This window comes from Drosophila ficusphila, unplaced genomic scaffold (assembly GCF_018152265.1).
Source record: "Drosophila ficusphila isolate 14025-0441.05 unplaced genomic scaffold, ASM1815226v1 contig_198, whole genome shotgun sequence".
NCBI classification, from domain to species: domain Eukaryota; kingdom Metazoa; phylum Arthropoda; class Insecta; order Diptera; family Drosophilidae; genus Drosophila; species Drosophila ficusphila.
The window spans coordinates 6,151,422-6,169,983 of NW_025064092.1; the positions used below are offsets into that span (position 1 = coordinate 6,151,422).

General features: G+C 37.7%; 5 protein-coding genes across 6 annotated transcripts; 3 read left to right on the forward strand and 2 right to left on the reverse strand.

The window, feature by feature from the left end:
• Positions 1-11,146: 11,146 nt before the first annotated feature.
• LOC108088588 lies at positions 11,147-12,430 on the reverse strand. Its single transcript, XM_017186438.1, has 2 exons — positions 12,389-12,430; positions 11,147-11,938 (listed from the first exon to the last, which is right to left on the reverse strand). The coding sequence occupies exons 1-2, from the start codon at positions 12,428-12,430 to the stop codon at positions 11,198-11,200; spliced, it is 783 nt and encodes a 260-aa protein (XP_017041927.1). The 3' UTR covers positions 11,147-11,197.
• Positions 12,431-13,387: 957 nt separating this feature from the next.
• On the forward strand, positions 13,388-14,155 carry LOC108088694. The gene has a single exon (XM_017186635.2). The coding sequence runs from the start codon at positions 13,408-13,410 to the stop codon at positions 14,062-14,064; it is 657 nt and encodes a 218-aa protein (XP_017042124.1). The 5' UTR covers positions 13,388-13,407; the 3' UTR covers positions 14,065-14,155.
• Positions 14,156-14,330: 175 nt separating this feature from the next.
• On the forward strand, positions 14,331-15,496 carry LOC108088693 (neuferricin homolog). The gene has a single exon (XM_017186634.2). The coding sequence runs from the start codon at positions 14,372-14,374 to the stop codon at positions 15,230-15,232; it is 861 nt and encodes a 286-aa protein (XP_017042123.1). The 5' UTR covers positions 14,331-14,371; the 3' UTR covers positions 15,233-15,496.
• An 80-nt stretch (positions 15,497-15,576) lies between these two features.
• On the forward strand, positions 15,577-16,448 carry LOC108088695 (COMM domain-containing protein 3). The gene is made up of 2 exons (XM_017186636.1): positions 15,577-15,863; positions 15,925-16,448. Exons 1-2 carry the CDS (start codon positions 15,692-15,694, stop codon positions 16,386-16,388), a joined length of 636 nt encoding a protein of 211 aa, XP_017042125.1. The 5' UTR covers positions 15,577-15,691; the 3' UTR covers positions 16,389-16,448.
• On the reverse strand, positions 16,404-18,241 carry LOC108088692. 2 transcript variants are annotated; one of them, XM_017186633.1, is made up of 3 exons: positions 18,051-18,241; positions 17,412-17,980; positions 16,404-16,913 (listed from the first exon to the last, which is right to left on the reverse strand). In XM_017186633.1, exons 2-3 carry the CDS (start codon positions 17,961-17,963, stop codon positions 16,596-16,598), a joined length of 870 nt encoding a protein of 289 aa, XP_017042122.1. In that variant the 5' UTR covers positions 17,964-17,980; positions 18,051-18,241; the 3' UTR covers positions 16,404-16,595. The 2 variants fall into 2 exon arrangements, with proteins under 2 accessions (XP_017042122.1, XP_017042121.1); XM_017186632.1 differs by having other exon boundaries at positions 17,412-18,241.
• Between the last annotated feature and the right edge of the window lie 321 nt (positions 18,242-18,562).

Sequence of the window (18,562 nt, forward strand, 5' to 3'; positions counted from 1 at the left end):
ATTATACGGATAAATCATTAATAACATTAAGCGATAAAAACTGAACGAAAACCAACAACCAATATGTAATCAAAAGCAAGTTTACAATACACACACGACAAACTAAAAACCAAACACTATCAAAAAAACTCGAAACTCAAAGCAAGCAAATCAATTAAAAACACGTTTAAAAATCGATTTAGCAATTCGACGAGTAAAACATTTTTAATCAAACAGAAAAAAAAAACCACAAGCAGTAAATTTAAACGATTTGATTTGCCTGCTATGAAAAAAGTGGAGAAAACAAACAAGTTCCTCAAGTTTATAATTTATGAATTTATATATTTATATACTTTTGTTCATTACTTTGTTTATTTGTTTTTAGCATTTCGTTGTAATATCTTAACTCACGAAACAATTGTTGATAATATTGAGTTGTGTTCAGCTTATGTGAATTATGTGTACGATATAATAATACGTAGGTAAAATAATGCGAGAAAACCAGGGATTGAAAAGTAATTATCTGGAAATTTGTACTCCCCTTTACTTTTTAGAACTCCAGAAATAAAAGCGAGCCGAAAAGAATTAAAAAAAAACATAACACTGAACATGTTCCCTTTTGTTTTTATTTGGTTTCTTGATTATTTATATATTGGTAAACTTAAGCTTTTAATCTTGCCTGAAAATCTGTTCAGATATTGCATTTAAGTCATCGACCATTTAATGCTTTTCGCTTGATCTTAATGTTTAGAAAATATGTAGAAAACTAAATGAGAGGCTAAAAATGTAAACAAAGAAAAACTCCCTGGACGAGTTGTTGTGTTAAATTTGCGTACATATCACTGGGAATTATTTACACTATGCTACCAAAACAAAAGAAAAAAAAATGTGAAAAAAAAAAATAATTTTTGCATAATGTTTACACACTATGCCAATATGTATACACCATATGGGGATTGGTTTTTCGATTTGGTTTTACACCTATGGTTTTCTTTGATCGATCGATTGTTGCTCACCTTTTTTGTCAGTGTGTGTTGTGCGTGCGAATGCGAGTGTAGTGTTTTTGAATATATATCTAAGCGCATATGTCTTATAGAGGAAACCACACAGAAACTAAAACTATAGTGCCATGATTCATGATAGAAAACAAAGATAAAGTAAAACTGTTTATTGATGTGCTGTAACATTTAGTGAGTCCTTTTTTGACAACCGACAAAATAAAAAACCAAGTAACAAAATATATATACATACATATTTACTAGTTTATAGCGAACCAAAAGTTAGAAATCAACAAATTGCAATACAAACAAACGATGGAGTTAAAAAACCGAAATAGAAATAAAAGCTTTTCGTGTTTTGGGCCAGAAGGAAGCTAAGAGAAAGGATCGAATTGAATTGTGGAAGGATAATGATGAGGAGCTAAGCGGCAGGATACCATATGAAAACAGAAGCAATTAGAAAGCTTTTATTTTTCTAGAATTTTAATACAAAAACCGAACAAGAACAAGGAAACCAGAAACTAAGCTATTGAACAAGAAAAACCAACTTCCTAATTTCTCTCAGCGCAAAAAAACAAAAGCAACAACTTTAATTAACAAATACACTAACTAGTAGCATACAAAATGGCATGGCGATACCGCTGCAGATTGAAATTGGGTATCTGGGTATCTGGGTATCTATATACTAGATGTAGAACTATAGAGCAATAATAACATAGCAAGTAATGCTGGATACAAAACAATTTCGAAACAAAAACAGAGTCTCTGGGGTTGTTCAGAATATGGGATCGTTCGAGAGGCGGAAAACCAACATTTTTATGTGTAGCGAATATTATGGAAAACAAAATTTACACAACTAACAATAACAACACAATTATACATAACTCGATAATAATAACAAGATATATATATATATATCTATATATATATATATATACGTATATGTATATTCGAATTAAGATATGACCAAAAACCAATAGAAACCGAAAAACTTTTGCGCGCCTTGGCAAATTTTTAAGTAATATATAGTGTATATGGGGAGAACCCAAACCAAACAAGAAGAAGAAGAAGAAGAAGAAACTAAACGTAGATACCAATTTAGAGGGCAGGAAAATCCAGATCGGAGCGAGCTACACTGCAAGAAACTTTGCCACACCACTGAGAACTAACAGAGAAGAGGGGAAATTAGACAACGATGCAATTGAAAGGGCGTGTGTGGATCCCCAGAATATGCGTAGATTATCCAATCCCTATAGCGATCAAATAATCGACATTTCAAGCAGACGTAATGCAAACCCAATAAACATTAACGAACAAATTCCCTGTGTTGTCAAATGGCTTTAAAAACAAAATGAAAATGAAAATGAAAATGAAAATGAGAAACCACATGAATAATGAATGGTAAATCCAGATACGATTTGTAATCATAAGCAGATATTTTGTAAGATAAGCGGAGTTTGCAAAACATTTTTGGGGTCGAGTGCAGGAACACAACAATATTTTTGGGCACCAAATATACAGTCAACTTATTGTATTGCATTACGATTACGATTACGATTACGATTACGATATTTATACATATACTACCTATATAGGTCTACGGATGATAAAAATCAATTGAAAATGCATAAGTAAACGAGTATGAAATTGAATATGAAAATGTAAAAGACGGTTTTCCAGCTGATCGAAGACGAAACGAAACGATAACAAAACCAAAACATACAAACATATTACCATTAGAATGTTTTATGAATTATATACACCTTATATACATGATATATACATGACATATACATGTGTGAATTAGCCTAAACGATAAGATGTTGAATGAATTTTATGTGAGTTATTTTTGATGTTGTATAGTTAAAAACGAAAAACAAACCATTAACAAACCAAAACAATCTCCCTTTAAGCAACCAAAGCGAAAAACAAAAACACAATTGTTGGGCATTTTAATTAAACTAAAAACAAAAAACAAGAGTGCAATACAATAAAAGTAAAAAAAAAAGAAGAACAACAATGTAAGAAAAGCGAAAAAACTTAAGGCACAGCAAACATTTTTTCGAGCGGATCGAACCAATACTTGTTTACCCAAACTATTCAACAAGGATTTTTCGAATTTTCTTTGAGAATGGAAATAAGAAAACTAAAAAAAGCTGCCTCAAAAATGTAAAATTGAATTAACTTAAAATTTACTAAGCAAATATATATACACATATATATTTCATATGGACAGTGGGCGCCAAAAGTAGCCACTGTAGATATTTAAACTTGAACAAATGGAATTTTACCAAGCAAAAAAATAAAACAAAAGAAGAAGAAGACGAAGACGAAGAACGAAGTATGCTAAAGTAAAAATAACACCAAAAAACAAATGATTTAAACAAATTTACATCAAACTTATTTGTATCTTTTTTTTTTTTGGTAGGGCAGCATTTAGTTGAAAGCACAAGGGTTAAGGGCAAACACCAATAATTAAATAAATTAATTGTAACATTAAAGAAAAGCATATGTAAATGTTCCTCTAGAACCAAGCTAAATGTTCTTCTATTCACATTTGACCCTTGTGACCTTCTCACTTGACTCTGATTTGTGGTAGACAAACTTTACACATACAATATTTAATATATATAAAATATATCGAACGGAATGGCGCAGATTTAAACTATTTACATACTTATAACTATGTGAACTACAGAAACCAACTTATACCATTTTTGCTGACTGTACTCCTTAGGCTTTTTACACCTTTTACCATTTTACTCGCAAATGGCAGACTATTTAACGATCGATAAGTAAACTCTTGCATGCCACACTCAAACTCAACTCAAACTCAACTCAAACTCAACTCAAACTCAAACTCAAACTCTACTCAAATCGACTCGAACCTAAATCCAGGTAGAGATATATATTCGGATATGGTAGATGATATTACAGATTCTCTGGCGGCACCCTATATATGCCTCAAGAATAAGTTTCAATTGTTGCTGTCCCGAGATCACCCCCTTCAGAAAAAAACCCCCTCCCGCCTGTGATAGTGTTAAATCGATGATATAACTAATTTTTGTTTGGATTTTGGACTTTGGATTTTGGAAACCCCTTCTCACGATTAGTTTTGGCGTGCGTGTGTGTGTTTTGTTTTGATATGCTTTACATGAGTATTATTAAATAATTTATAAAATATACAAATTAGCGTTTACGAATATTATACAAGTTTTGAGATTTTAACTAAGATAGAAAAGGAAGTAAAGACAATATTCATTTGTTGAGCCGCAAACCCCTAAAAAAACCCTAGACATATCCCTTTGTTGCGTACTATGAATTTTTTAGACGCTTTTTCTTAACATAAGTTCCAAACGGATGACAAATAGTGCTTTTCGATCAAGAAAGTCACATAAAAAAACAAAAGTACTTCAAACATATCCCTTTGTTGCGTTCTTTAAATTTCTAAATTAATTTCACGATAGATTGCTAGGTTTGTAAACAAATTAAAAAACTAAAGACATATCCTTCTTTTTCGTTCCATTAATTGGCAAATTGTTAACCGGCTTGTGACCCCATTAACTGACTTTGGTGACCCCGAAATCCGCTTTGCAAAGGATTTAACAACACACACATGCAAACACTTCTGAACCAATTATACAATAAATAAAAGTAAATATATAGAATTCTAAATGGTAACTATACCTTCAACGAAACTAAAACGATAGATAAATCTGAAGAATTGATTTGGATTCTGATTTGGATTTGAATTTAAATTTGAATTTCGATTCACTCTTCCAGCAATCTTCATCGAATGTCGATTTTCGAGCTGACAATATTTTATTGAATATTGTGCCATGAATCGTTTAAACTATATTCAATTGAATTTTTAGCATTGAGCAATCCCCCTAGTGAAATCCTGATTTTGTAATTTTTTTGCAAAAATGGTTTCATTTAAACAATTATATCTACACACCATTTTACGGCAAAAAATCTCTACAGATATTTTTGTACATTTAACAAGCACGTGAGAAATATGAGAATCCCCCAAAAAATTTGGTCCGAATTTTTTCAGGCAGCAAAACCAATCCATGACAAATGAATTGTATTATCAAGGAACGATATATATACATAAATAGTGCGTGTAATAACTAGAATCACATAATTCCATCCACTTTTGATATTTTAACAAATGATAAAAGGAAAAAAACGAAAAGCAAAAAAAAATATTTATTAACTTGATGAAGCATCTTAAGTGTTTGAATGTTGTCTTATAAAAGTAATAAAACAAATTATATGAAAATATATTATATATACGGATATATATAACTTAAGGGCGTGTCATTCCTACAACAAGAAAACACAATAAATACGATCGAAAGGAGAGTTTAAGCAGGAAACATTTATTTCGTTGTGCTTTTTACACGAAAATGTTGAGAGTCTTTCCCCATGGGTTCAATCGAGTTTTCTAAGGCCTGGTACAAAAGTTTCTAAACATATAGGGCTCAACCTCCTAGGCACCCGCACCCTCCAAAACAAACACTTGCCCAGTAATTATCGAACACTCCCCCCAAATTCGGGGACACTTCTGCCTCCCCCGAAGAAAGAATAAAAGCGGGTCAAAGGTCAAAGGGCGTAGAACGAGGGACGAACGGCTCCTTTGGCCCGCTTCACACACTCACTCACTTGGATATTTATATATACGTATAACTATATAACATAGTGGCACCAACAACAAAAATATGTAATGTCTTATTGTAGAAAACGGTTATTGATATTTACACATCAAGAAAAAAGAACAACAAAAAATGGGAGAAAAAAACGACCGAAAAAAAATATACTTAATTATATAAGAATGCTTTAAATTATACTCAGAATAAATTATATACAATATACACTTATATATTTACGAGATACGAGATACGAGAAACCGAAATCAGTTAGGAACCTTTTTCTAGAATGTTATGTCTTCCCTTTGAATCAATTAAGCAAACAAACAACAAGATGATAGACACAATTGATCGAAACCGCTTGACCAAACAACTATAGTAAAACATAAAGCAATTGAGAGGTAAATCAAAGCTTCGAAGAAACCAAAAACTTAATAGTTAACTTTAGCACTGCAGCAGCCAAACAAAGAAAACAAAAAACGAAACGAAAACAAATATGAACATAAACATAAATCCATTGACAAACTACAATAAGATGAGGCAGTTATAGAAGAAAGTTCTCCTTTTGACAACTCCAAACCTAAAAAAAAACTCACGCAGAACAACAACCTGTTTCAGCCAGCCACAAATTTACCTACTGAACTCGAGAAACTAATACTACGACAACAACTAACGGTACTTATATACCCTAATCTTAAACTTAAACTATAGTTTGCAGCATTCCAACTCGAACTAAAACTCAACTCAAGACATTATCTATAAGCATCGAACCGCATGGTTCCATCATTTGTTGATCGTTTTCCGTTTACATTTACATTTACACATTAATAAACCATTAACCATTAATCATTAACCATTAACCATTGAACGAACAGTAACGAAATTTGGTAGAGTTAATATATGTATATCCAACTAATGACGTAAAAAATTTGACAAATTATATATACACACACATATGCCTATATGTATACATACCTTTAAAGAGTATAAACAAGAAGAAGAAGAAGGAAAGAACAACAAATGAAAATGAGGAAAATCGCAGACTACTCAGTGCAACAGATAAGACTAGAAATTGATTACCTGAACCTTGAGAACAAAAGCTTGAGTTTTCTTTTACTTTTACTTTACACAAAACGAACAAGAGAAAGTTGATAGGAGCGAAACAGTTACACAAGCAATAACATCCGACAGAATCGAGATACTATATTGTATACTATACTTTACCCAGGACAACAAAACGGAATCAGCAATAAGTTCAAGAAATCAGCCAACAGATTTAAGTAATACCTAACAACTGACAGAATCAGAGAGAATCGGAAAACAGAGATACTATACTCGTAACTTTACCCAGGACAACAAAACGGAATCAGCAATACATTTTAGTATATCACTTACACGTACACACACATCTAGAATCCTTGCCAGAAATCCGAATAGTATAAAGTCCATACTTCCAATCTTCTCCTTTTTCAGCGAATATTTCAGGGATTACGAGAAAGATGAATTAGTGGAAAATTATGTCGGTTTCCTAAACGTTTCTAAATCGCTTTATTTGTCTTTTAATCTACATTTTAGAAAATCTACAGACCTACAAATCATTTACCTTTCTAAATTAAATTGTAAGTGAATTTCTTTAGCAAAATAAATCTTATAGTTTTCCTAAATAGCTTAGATCGCATTGTAGTTTAGCTATGTTTTTCCAATTCATTTTATAGCAATACTTATAAAATCAATTTTCTAATTTTCTGCAATCCAGGGCGGTTTTTATGCCGAGGACTTTTCACCCGGCTTTTTACTCGCTTCCCCTCCAACTTCTTTACATGGTTGTGAACGAATAAAGGGATAACAAATTAGACCAATTCCTCATTTTTTCATTCTGATCTCAGCCAACTCGGTCGCACTTAAAACAAACGTAGACACTCTAAACGAAAAAAACAAAAATTGTTAGGAACTTGATTCGTGTGCCCTCCTTTAATGTCTTGTACTTGTAACCAATGATCATAATTATACACATATATCGACTATATTTACAAGCAACAATAACCGAAACCAATTGTATTGTAGTGCTAAAATGGATGTGTAAGAGTGCGAAACAATTTTCCAGGACTAGGATATGTCTTAGATACTTTGCTCATTCGGTTCTAATTGCGTAAGTGTAGCAGAAACAAAATATTTAACGTAAAACTATAGCTAATTGTGTGTATTTACATATTAAAGTTTACAAACAGCAAGCGACAGATGGGAGAAGGGAGAGTTATGTCCTGTAGAGTTTTTGAAAGCGTTTTCGTATTCAAACCAACACAAATTATGGCCTAAATATGAAACTAGAACAAAATATATACCTATATGTATACATATGAATTGTACTTCAAATTATGTCTAAAGCAAGCAAGCAACAACAACAACAATTACAAGTGTCTGTATTTTTTTTAAGCAACCAAAAAAAAACCCCATTGCAATCAGGTACTGAAATCAAAATTTTTGTAAATTATATAAAACTAAATCTAAATCAAGGAAAAGGTTTTTGTCGAAGCGGTAAGACAAACTAGATGAACAGAAGATATTATATGTGGTTTTTAAGAACTAGAGGCAAACGGGGAGTGAATTTGGTGGATATATATAAATTCGATCCCCGATCGTTAACTCGAACATTTATGTAGCATACTTAGCAGGGCAGGCCAAAGATCTAGGTTTGTTCGCCGCAAAAACCCAAAGTCCTTGGGCCAGGAATCACGACACAAGGAATAACACTCATATTTAAATACGTACAGCTATATACTAATCTAGTTGTAACTTTATGTCACTAAGTAGATGCGAAATCCGAGGGAAAATCGATGGCGAAGATGAAAAATTGTCCAGACGTTCAACGAAACCAAATGCAATATTTAATTATACAACAAACTTACATAACATACAAGCGAGTAATATATTATATGAATATATATATATATATTTTACAATTGATTTATATAACGTATAAGTAAATGCCACATCATTTTCGTGTAAAGCCTATTGAATTGTTTGTTAAAAATTTTTTGAAACGTTTTCTTTACGAAATAAAAAATGGGAAATGAAGAAGAAGAAGACACCCAGCTCACACAAAGTTACGCCAAAAGAAAAGAAAAACCAGAACAAAAAATTTATATACATTTATCGAATGAAAAATATATACAACAAAGATAAATTTTAGTGATTAATATAAGCAAAGACCAAAATGAAATATTGATTTTTGAAAATAATAACGCAAACGTGGAGGAAATGTCACAAACACTATGTAAACCCAACAAAACTAACAAAAATAGCCTTACCGACATTCGAAAACGATTCAGCGTATTTCCAAGTTTTAAAATGTTTATATTTTGCGTTGTAATTTTCCTTCGTTGTTTTCAATATTCAAAAACGAAATTGACGAGTAATGAAAATATTTTTACAAAACAAAAAAGCTAGGAAACCGAAAAAAAAAAACAAAAATAATTAAAATGCATAACGCTTCCGACAATAAGCTTTGGCCACACTATTGTAATAATAATATTGAAAATCGGTAGATGGAAAATAAATGGAAATGAAAATCGAAGATGCAAGCAGTTTTTGCACTAACGAATCGAACGAAAATGGAATTACAACGCCCAATGACAAAAAATATTTGCCCAATTTAGTCTACAGATATATAGATAAATACCTATGTACTTATGTAGTAGCCTTGTTCTACTGTATATTTTTAAACGGAGTTGTATTGCAGAATCAGCAAAGCAAATGTATTTTCATGACACGCATTTGAAGCGAACATATCAAAACCGAATACCGATTACCGATTACCGAATACGAAAATACGGAAAATACGAAATTATCTAGAAATTACCGATTGGATGTTATCAGTAACCGTTACCGTAACCGTTGAACGTTTAGCAACCCAAAGCAAAGAACTACGAAAATAACCAAATATTTGGAAGCTGGCAGTCAACTAGGAACGGGTAGGTGTCTTGAAAAATATTCGCAAAAAATACAAAACCACACAAAAAAAAAAAAAAACAAAAAATCAAGAGTTCTTAAGCTGTTTCATCATTTATTATTGAAAAATATTTACAAGCGCATTTAGGACGCGAAATGTGAAGAATAATATGCAATTGAAATCATAACAAGAGATCTACCAATTATACCGAATCAAATGGAAGATGGATACAAAAAAAAAAAAAAAAACAAAACGAAAAAAAGAAGAAAAGAAAAGAAAACACCCAAAACTGAATCTAAATTAAGCATGAATATTTTTTGCTGTGTCTTAGTCCATGTGTCGTAACGAATTTATTGAACTAAATATTATACATTATTAAAATTAAAACTTAAACTAAACAAAGTATCTTAACATTTTTTGTTTTAAACGAATAAAATGCAGGCAAACAAACAAAATTTCTACAAAATTAAGCACAAATTTTTTCAGAAAACAAAACCAACAAAAAAATGAGAAATACTAAAAATTGCCTTTTACTTATATTTTATTTTCTACTATTGAAAAAATTAAAATATAATTAATATACAACACGCTGAATTCATTAGAGCATAAAAGCGCGCCTAAAAACATCTGTGACTAATAAAAAAAAAACATATATGATAAACAAAACAAAACCAGACAAAATCCCGAAAACTGCAAACGAAAATGAAGAACTCCAATGAAATAGTGAAAGTCGATGTAAAATCGTGTGAGGTACAAGAAATTGTTGAGCAACATATGGCAAATACATATACTAGCTACAGTTTAACTAATTATTGATAACGGTACATACATTCTACATATGTACAGCTAACTCTCACACCCACACCCACACACACACACACCTACACCCACACATACACACCACAACGGATATACCAATACATGCAAACCTAGTTATATTTGTATGTGCATCATACTTGAGTAGAAAACAATTTATACATTAGTATTTATGTAACAAGCTACTTTTACTTACATGCAAGTGTGTATTGAGAAGTATAGTACGATATATACACAAATATATAGATGATATTTCGACGACCGTAAGCCCAAACACAGCAATTTACTTATATAACAAACCAAACCAAGTTTCTTTTAAACCAAACCAAAAATACAAGGTTTTTGGTACGAAGAGAACAACAATTATGAAGGGATAAAAAGAAAGGTTTACGAGCAGAGGCAAAGCAGAGAAAGATGAAGAAAAAACCCATGAAATACAATATATATACACTTATTTAAAATATTTAACAAAAAAAAAAAACAAACGATTTATATATATACATATATACATACCACTAAATAGTTTAAATGTTTATTTATTGTATTTGAACCAGATGAATGATAATGAAACCAAATTTAAATAAAAGTAATAACTCAAAAAACCAAACAAGGCACATTTTTTAATGATAGCGGGGATTGTTTAGCTCTGAAGAGATATGTTTAACGAATTCGTTGTTTTTAAATGTTATTTTTTTACAATTAATAAAGTAAATTTGATATTAATGCCATCCAGGTTTTATAACTTATAGGTATTTTGCTTCATGCATTGTTTATTTTATTGTGACATTACAAATTACAGGTTACTAAAACAAGTTGTCGATGCAGGTGTCGATAGTGGAGTTGATCTCGTCGAATCCCCGGACGGCGTTCTCGGTGGCCTCCGTGGTGCAGGCGGTGGCATCGGTGGCCACGGCGGGAACGCTCTTCCGCAAACCGATCAGCGTGCGCAGCGATTTCTGGCCACTGATGACGAAGAATCCGCACTTGGTGTACAACTTGGCGGAGCAGGTTTTCCGCATGATGCCGCCCTCCTTGTACGTTTTGCAGGTGCGTCGCAGCTTGAAGATCTGCCAGCCATCCACGGTCAGCTGGAGGATGGCCTTCTTGGTGTCCAGCATCAGGTTGATCGAGGTGAGGGCGGCATCGCGTCCGCAGCCCAGGAAATCCAAAGTGCTCGACTCCACCACTTCGGCCAAACCGGTGGTTACGTTCACCGCGCACTCGCCGCCTTCCACAGCACGCCTCTCGATCTCAGCGGCCAGCTCCTCCAGCTGCCTCACCGGGTACAGGAAGATCTTCAGCAGCTGGCGCTCCGTCAGCCGGATGATGCTGCGACCCAGAGCCTTCGCCTCGGCGAGGAAGAAGCCCACCATCTTGTTCACGAATCCGAACTCATCCACATCCACGGTGCCCGCCTCCAGCAGTTCCTGCTCCAAGTTGAATCCCAGGTCCAGGTCGAAGTCCAAGTCGAACTCAAGGCCGAACTCCTTGGCCAGTTCCTGCAGTGAGCCCTCCTGGTCCTCCTCCAATGGCACAGCTGAAACCTAGTTTTTGGAAAGGAATAAAAAACAAATTTTAACATTTCACTTCCTCTCATTACCAAAAATAATTTGCTGTGATTACAAGTTATTTATAAACTTAGTCAAGCTAATTTGTCGTATACGTAATATTTTTGTTTCCTGTTACTAAACTGTCATAATATTAATCATACGCAGTGTTGACTCACAAGTTTAATTTGCACTTAATATTATATCGTAAGGTTTTTTGGACATTTACAAGTTAAATAGGTTTATTAAAAAAAAAAGATTCTTTGGTTAAAATTTTTTAATGTTATGACTATTATTATGAACTTTCAAAATGTATTTTTAATTATTCATTTTATATTTTGGTAGCGCACTTATACCACGTTTTTCATTAATATTTTTGTTCAATCTTAGCACTCAAAATGTTAATAACAGGTTGTTTTTAAGGATTCCATTTGATGTTTTACTCACAGCTGCCAGGGCCAAAGCCAACACTAAAATAATACTCCTCATGGTTGATCAAGGTTTGTCGGGACTTCGCTGGGGACTCACCTTTTATATGGCTGCAAACCGCAAATGTCTCGAAGTCAGATTGCCATATCGGAACCCCCAGTTAATTAAAATATTCAAGGGTCGTTTTATCGGCCAATTGAAATATTTCCCATTATTTGTCATTGTCTTTCTTTAATCGGAATAATTTCCGTCGCGCTTTTTTTCTCCAATCGCCAAAGAGAAAGGCAGAAATGCAAGATTAGCTCGCAAATTCTATTTGCCTGTGCGTCGAGCGATACGAAGGAGCTATTACTGGTTTGCCACTTCAAAATCGCTCTAATCGCAGAATCTGAGTAATGCTATAATTATAGTAGATAATGTCATATAATTTATGGCTTCGCCTGTGCCCTCGATTAAAAGTCATTGCGAAGTCTGAGAAAATATTGGCAAATCAATCTAAGGAATCACTTGAGACATTAGATACGCACGCGCAGAAATAATTAAGTATTTTCTTAACAGTTCTTGTTAAAGGTGTTATATTTCGGGGAATTTGTTAAATTTGGGGGTTTCCTGCATTACGAAAAAAACAAATTGTATCTATTTATTTATTGTTATTTGTTTGAAATGTGTTAGTTATTGTAAGTGAAGTGAAGTGAAGTACGCACTTAAAGTGTGTTGACTTTATTAATTATTTTACTACCTCCGGGTCAATATAGGAAAACAAAGCTTTGTTATGATGATGGCGATAGTCTTTGTGTGATTGGGAATTTTTAATCTAAATCCAAATCGGTGAACTCTACGAATAGCAGCTGAATGTAAAGTTCACTAATCAAACCAAGCCACGAATGATTTACAATGGCGGCCATAAATTTATGGCTGGCAATCCAGATAAACGCTCTACGTCTGCTGGTAATCCATTTCTGGATGCCCGAGTATAAATACGTTTTTGGCCAGGTCCGCAGTTAGCAGTAGCAAAAACCAAAAGCAGCAAGAGAACCATGAAGACCGCCGTTGTCCTTATCCTGACCCTGTTCGTGGCCAGCGGATGGGCCCAACCGCTGGACATGCCCGCCCAGCTGGACGCCCAGGTGCACAGCGTGGTCGAGGAGATGACCGAGATTGGCAAGTCGACCGGCCAGGCTCTGGTGCACCAGTACGAGGAGATCGTCGTGGAGCCGCAGCAGGAGCTGGAGGAGGCCCTCGATCTGGTAGAGTCGCGTCGCCAGGAGAGTCCCGAGTGCGTGGCCGCCGAGGATGAGGAGATCGCCCGCATCGTTGACGCCGCCCACGAGGATCTGCACTCCTGCGGCGTCGTCGCTGCCCAGACCTCCGCCGAGATTGTCTCTGATGTGAACGCCGCCACCCAGCAGCTGGTCTACGGTGGCTACAGCCTGGGACGCACCTACAACAAGTGCCAGTCGTACAAGAACTCCGTGCTCAAGCAGTCCTGCATGGCCAAGTTCTATGTGCAGGCCACCGTCTATCTGGTGAGTGCCCGCTCCTCGATCAAGACCATCCGCAAGTCCGCCAGCGAGCGCATCCCAGCTGTCTTCGTAGCCGGCAACGTTTGCACCCATTCTGCATCCTCGCAGGCGGTGCTCGGCCTCCAGGAGGTCAACAGCCACATCGACGCCTGCGTTTCCCGTCGCCGCTAATTCATCCGCCTGCTTTAAAGCAAATAAAGATTGTGGATTTGCAATGCAAAGATCGATAAGCATTTAAAATAAAAAGAAAGCTTTTTTTTAATTTTGATTTTATTTTATTTGCATTTGTGTTCTTGCAAAACCAAAATTAACAAAATAAATTTGCAAGGCTATATAATGCCATATTTAACGACTCCAGCGTTGACTTTTTAAATTTAAACCCCTCCTTTTTTGCGATTGACGGTCACTCTGCCCAACCGGCTGGCTCGTGGAACCGTTGGCGAAACTAGTTCCAGCTCCGGGCTGGGGAAAGTGCAAGATGTTTGGCCTTCTGCGACACCTGTTCAAATTGCAGTTTCTTTTCGTTGTGGCGGCCGTCTTGGCCGGATTTTATCACACAGAGATTAGGCAATTCCTTCGACGGCATACGGACAACTACCTGGACACAGCTGGCCAGGATGCAGGCATTCCATTGGCCTTCCAAGCTGGTGACGAAGTCGGTTCGCTCTTCACGCCGGCTGAACTGGCGCAGTTCAACGGCGAGGACGGCCGTCCCATCTATTTGGCCCTCCTGGGATCCGTATTTGATGTGAGCCGTGGCATCAAGCACTACGGATCCGGCTGCAGCTATAACTTCTTCGTTGGCCGCGATGCCTCCGTGTCGTTTATTTCCGGTGACTTCGAGAGCTACGATCCGGAAACGTCCGACGATGTGCTCACTTTAAAGCCCAATGATCTGATAGGTTTGGTCGGGTGGCGGGATTTCTACCAAAAGGACTACGTCTACAAGGGCCGACTGATAGGACGCTTCTACGATGCGAACGGTGCCCTAACCACCTATCACCACAAGTTTCTGGAGCTATTGCACCAGGCGGAGGAGGCCAAGCGACAGGTGGAGGAACTGAGGGCCCGGTATCCCGGATGCAACATCGAGTGGAGCGAGGAGCGGGGCACCCGCGTCTGGTGCACCACCACCAGTGGAGATGGCAAGGAGCGCTCCTGGATCGGCAATCCCCGCAAGCTCTATAGCCGCGGCAACAAAAACTTCCAGTGCGCCTGTGTGCCTGAATCGGAGCTGGACGAGATTGATTCCGGCGGGCAAGGGGCCCACGGAGATGCTATGCTTAAACCGTACGACAATTGCGAACCCAGAGCACAGGAGTGCTTTTATAGGGTGTAGCAGCTAGCTCTAAATTTGTAAATAAAGCATTTGACTTATAAAAAGAAAAAACCATATTCACAAATTTAGTTAACTGGCTCGCGCCACTGGTTCCGGTTCATTTCTGTTATGTTCGCCAGCCTGCTGTTAAACTGCTGCACAGTAATCTAAACGGCCTACACAAAGTAAACAAAAAACAAAATCTTAAAAAAAATTAGGTATTAAGCTAATGTGTTTGAAGAAAATTTATAAAAAGAACTAATGAACAACATTTTGGCTAACATACGAATATTTCTTTTTATATATATGTACATACATTAACTTTCCTTTATACCATGTGTGCACCGTACTTGTTACCTATGTTAATCTTGCTGTTAAGTGCGGTGAGCGAGCTGTTAATCGCATTTCTTGTTTACCTTTTAAAATTCTTAAAGTATTGCTTAATTTTGTAGAGTCCTTGAAGAATAAAGGCTGCTACACATGGCCACGTCCCCGGGGGTGTCCCCTGCCATGGATGCTGACCCCGAGCCCAGTGGCCTGATCTCCGCCACCGTAGTCGCCGGTCTGAAGAACCTGGGAGACATCATCTCTCCGCCACTGACCAAGTTACTTATAGCAAATTCGCTGAAGTTGACCCTCCACCCAGATGCCAGTAAGTGGGAATCAAAAAGAGATTGTACCCCTTAATCTGATCAGTGATAATCCACCCACAGCTATTGCTCCCGTGCCCGAGATCTATGCCTCTAATGCCGCGTGCGCCAAACAGAGCGAGTACGCCGTAGTTACGCTCTACGCCCTGGCCACCAAGCACGGCTGGGATGGCCTCCAACTACGCCAGCAGCTCGAGCAACTGACCCTGGACACCGGCGCCGTGGACGAGCTAAGCCGCGTGTACGAGGATAATCGCAAGGAGCTGATCCTTCGCCAGTTGCAGCTGGGCCACAGCTTTCCGCACATCACCGACATCCAGTGGCGCATCGTGTGCGACGTCAAATCGTCGACATCCGATAGCAGTACCGGCGTGGCTAATTTTCACATCAATCTGGGAAACTTTCGGTCCAGTAGCGGCGAACGGGTGACCATCGTGGAGTTCGTTTGCAACGCCGAGGAGCTGCAATCGCTGATCAACCGGCTGAAGGAGATTGAACGGCATTGCCATCAGATGGCCGTGGCCTAGGGAAACACTTGGCTCTTAACATTCTTATCGATTATATTTCGCAGCATATATATAACACAAGCATTTGTCTATGGCTATATACAGTGTCGGGAACAGAAAACCTAAACAGTTAACACAGTTATCATCACTAAAAGGCTTCAACACATTCGTCATCTTCGATGGACCCAGAGCTTGCAGCTCGAACTTCGGTGGCATCCGTGTCCGGCGTCATTGGGCTGGCATCTTTCGCGACGAGGATGGCGGCCGTGGCACCAGCAGATCCACTACCTGGTCGTAGTGATTGGGAGCCGTGCAGTAGATGGTGCCCGAGAAGTGGGTGCGATCGTTCTCCTCGGCGGCGATCACTGTGCAGTGGTTCTGCTGCGACAGCCGCATGTTTAGACCCCGAAAGCGGTGGTCCTGCTTGTAAAGATTAGCTCCGTCCCGCGGCATGAAGTAGGGTCGTCCGCTAAATGGATTGAGGAAGTCCGCCCAGTAGCCGAGAGACAATAGGCGATCGCTGATGTCCCGAGCGGCCAAAACAAACTGAAAGCAGAGTAATTATTATGTGTGTGTGTATAAATTATAGGGTTTTCTGATTCTTATATGCTTGCATTCAAACATCTAAAGACAAACTAGACAAATATAGGTAAGCTAAACATTTGTTTAAAATTTGTACTACAACCATTCTATTTTCCATGCCACAAACATATGTATTTTGCTTTGGTCATATTTAGCAATCCTGAACTTTATAAGGTCAGCAACATAGCTTTACACCTCAGAAACTGGTTTCGTACAATACAGTTAGGCCATATCAAGGCTATAGCTAGGTTAATGCTAATCAGACTAGAGTTTGGATCTTCACCTTGGCTGCTTCCAATTTCATGTATACTTAGTATGTGTAAACAAGGGTATGTCTCTTTATAGATCTCTAACTTTGGCACGGTCATGGATCCGGATAAAGTGTGATTCAAACGGATATCTGGCATTATAACTCTGATTTGACGATTTGAAAGCTGACTAAACTACATTATGTGTGCTCACCTTAGCGGCGCCCATTTCTATGTCCCCGTCGTAGCTGAGGACCAACATGGTAATGGAAGACTCCCGCTGCGCCACGACACGCACGGGAAAGAGCTCCACGAGCGACTCGCGGATGAGCATGGGGCACTGGCAGCAGGAGAACTCCAGACGAGATTTGTCCGCATTGGCCTCCTTGCGGAAGTTAACCAACTGGCCGAGCGGAGTGAGCAGTCCGACCGTGGTGGTGTCGCCTTGCCAGGCAGGTCCGGTTGCATTGGGCAGGTAGAAGCGGTTGCTCCGCGCCGCGGTCAACTCCCAGTTGGGTTCGCTCTCCAGGCTGTTTAGCTCATCGTCTCCGTCGAGATCCCGCGACTTGGACACCGTTTTGAAGGGCTCTCCGGCGTCCGAGGGAGGTCCGTTTCGCTTGGAGTACATGGCCACCGGGACGATGGTGCTACTGGCGCTGCAACTGTTCACTTGGCCGCATAAAAGTCCGCGCAGGGGCGTCAGTCTGTGGGGCCCGCGATTTCCGGGGCCGAGGGTGCCCAGTACGCGACTCAAAGAGCGCGACATTATTATATCATAGGCTTCTGCAAATGCGTAGATTCCGCTGGCATTCAGTGCTATTTCTGATCCGATCCGATCCCAAGGCAAACTCACCTTCGTTGAAGGCCGGAGGAGATGGATTCTGTTCGGGCGCTTGAAAAATATATCCGGTACTTAAGGCTTTGGACTTTTACGTGGAATTTTGTTTGGAGTTTGCTACAAGCTATTGTCAATTTCGACAGACTAGATTTGTTTTCGGGGCCACAATCCAAACAGCTGCTACTTTACTTCAACCAGAGTTGCCAGATGTTGAGCTTTCCCCAAGTTCAATTCATCCAGGTGCCCAACCGCTCTTTATTCGGGAAAACAACTTTATAGCGCCATTTTAAAAATTGTTTTTCCACAAAACCAACTCAACTGAAAAATGTTTAAAATTGTTGGATTAAATATTTGTGAGACCTGCAGATGCAACGTATTATTAAAATATCTAACAAACTGCATCATTAGTTTATTTTAAATTTTTTGGTCAAAAATCATTTTATCTTACCAGGAAGTGTATTTTCTTTTATGTTTCTAGACCATCAACAAAGTTGCAGCCTTAACAAAAATCAATAATTATACGATAA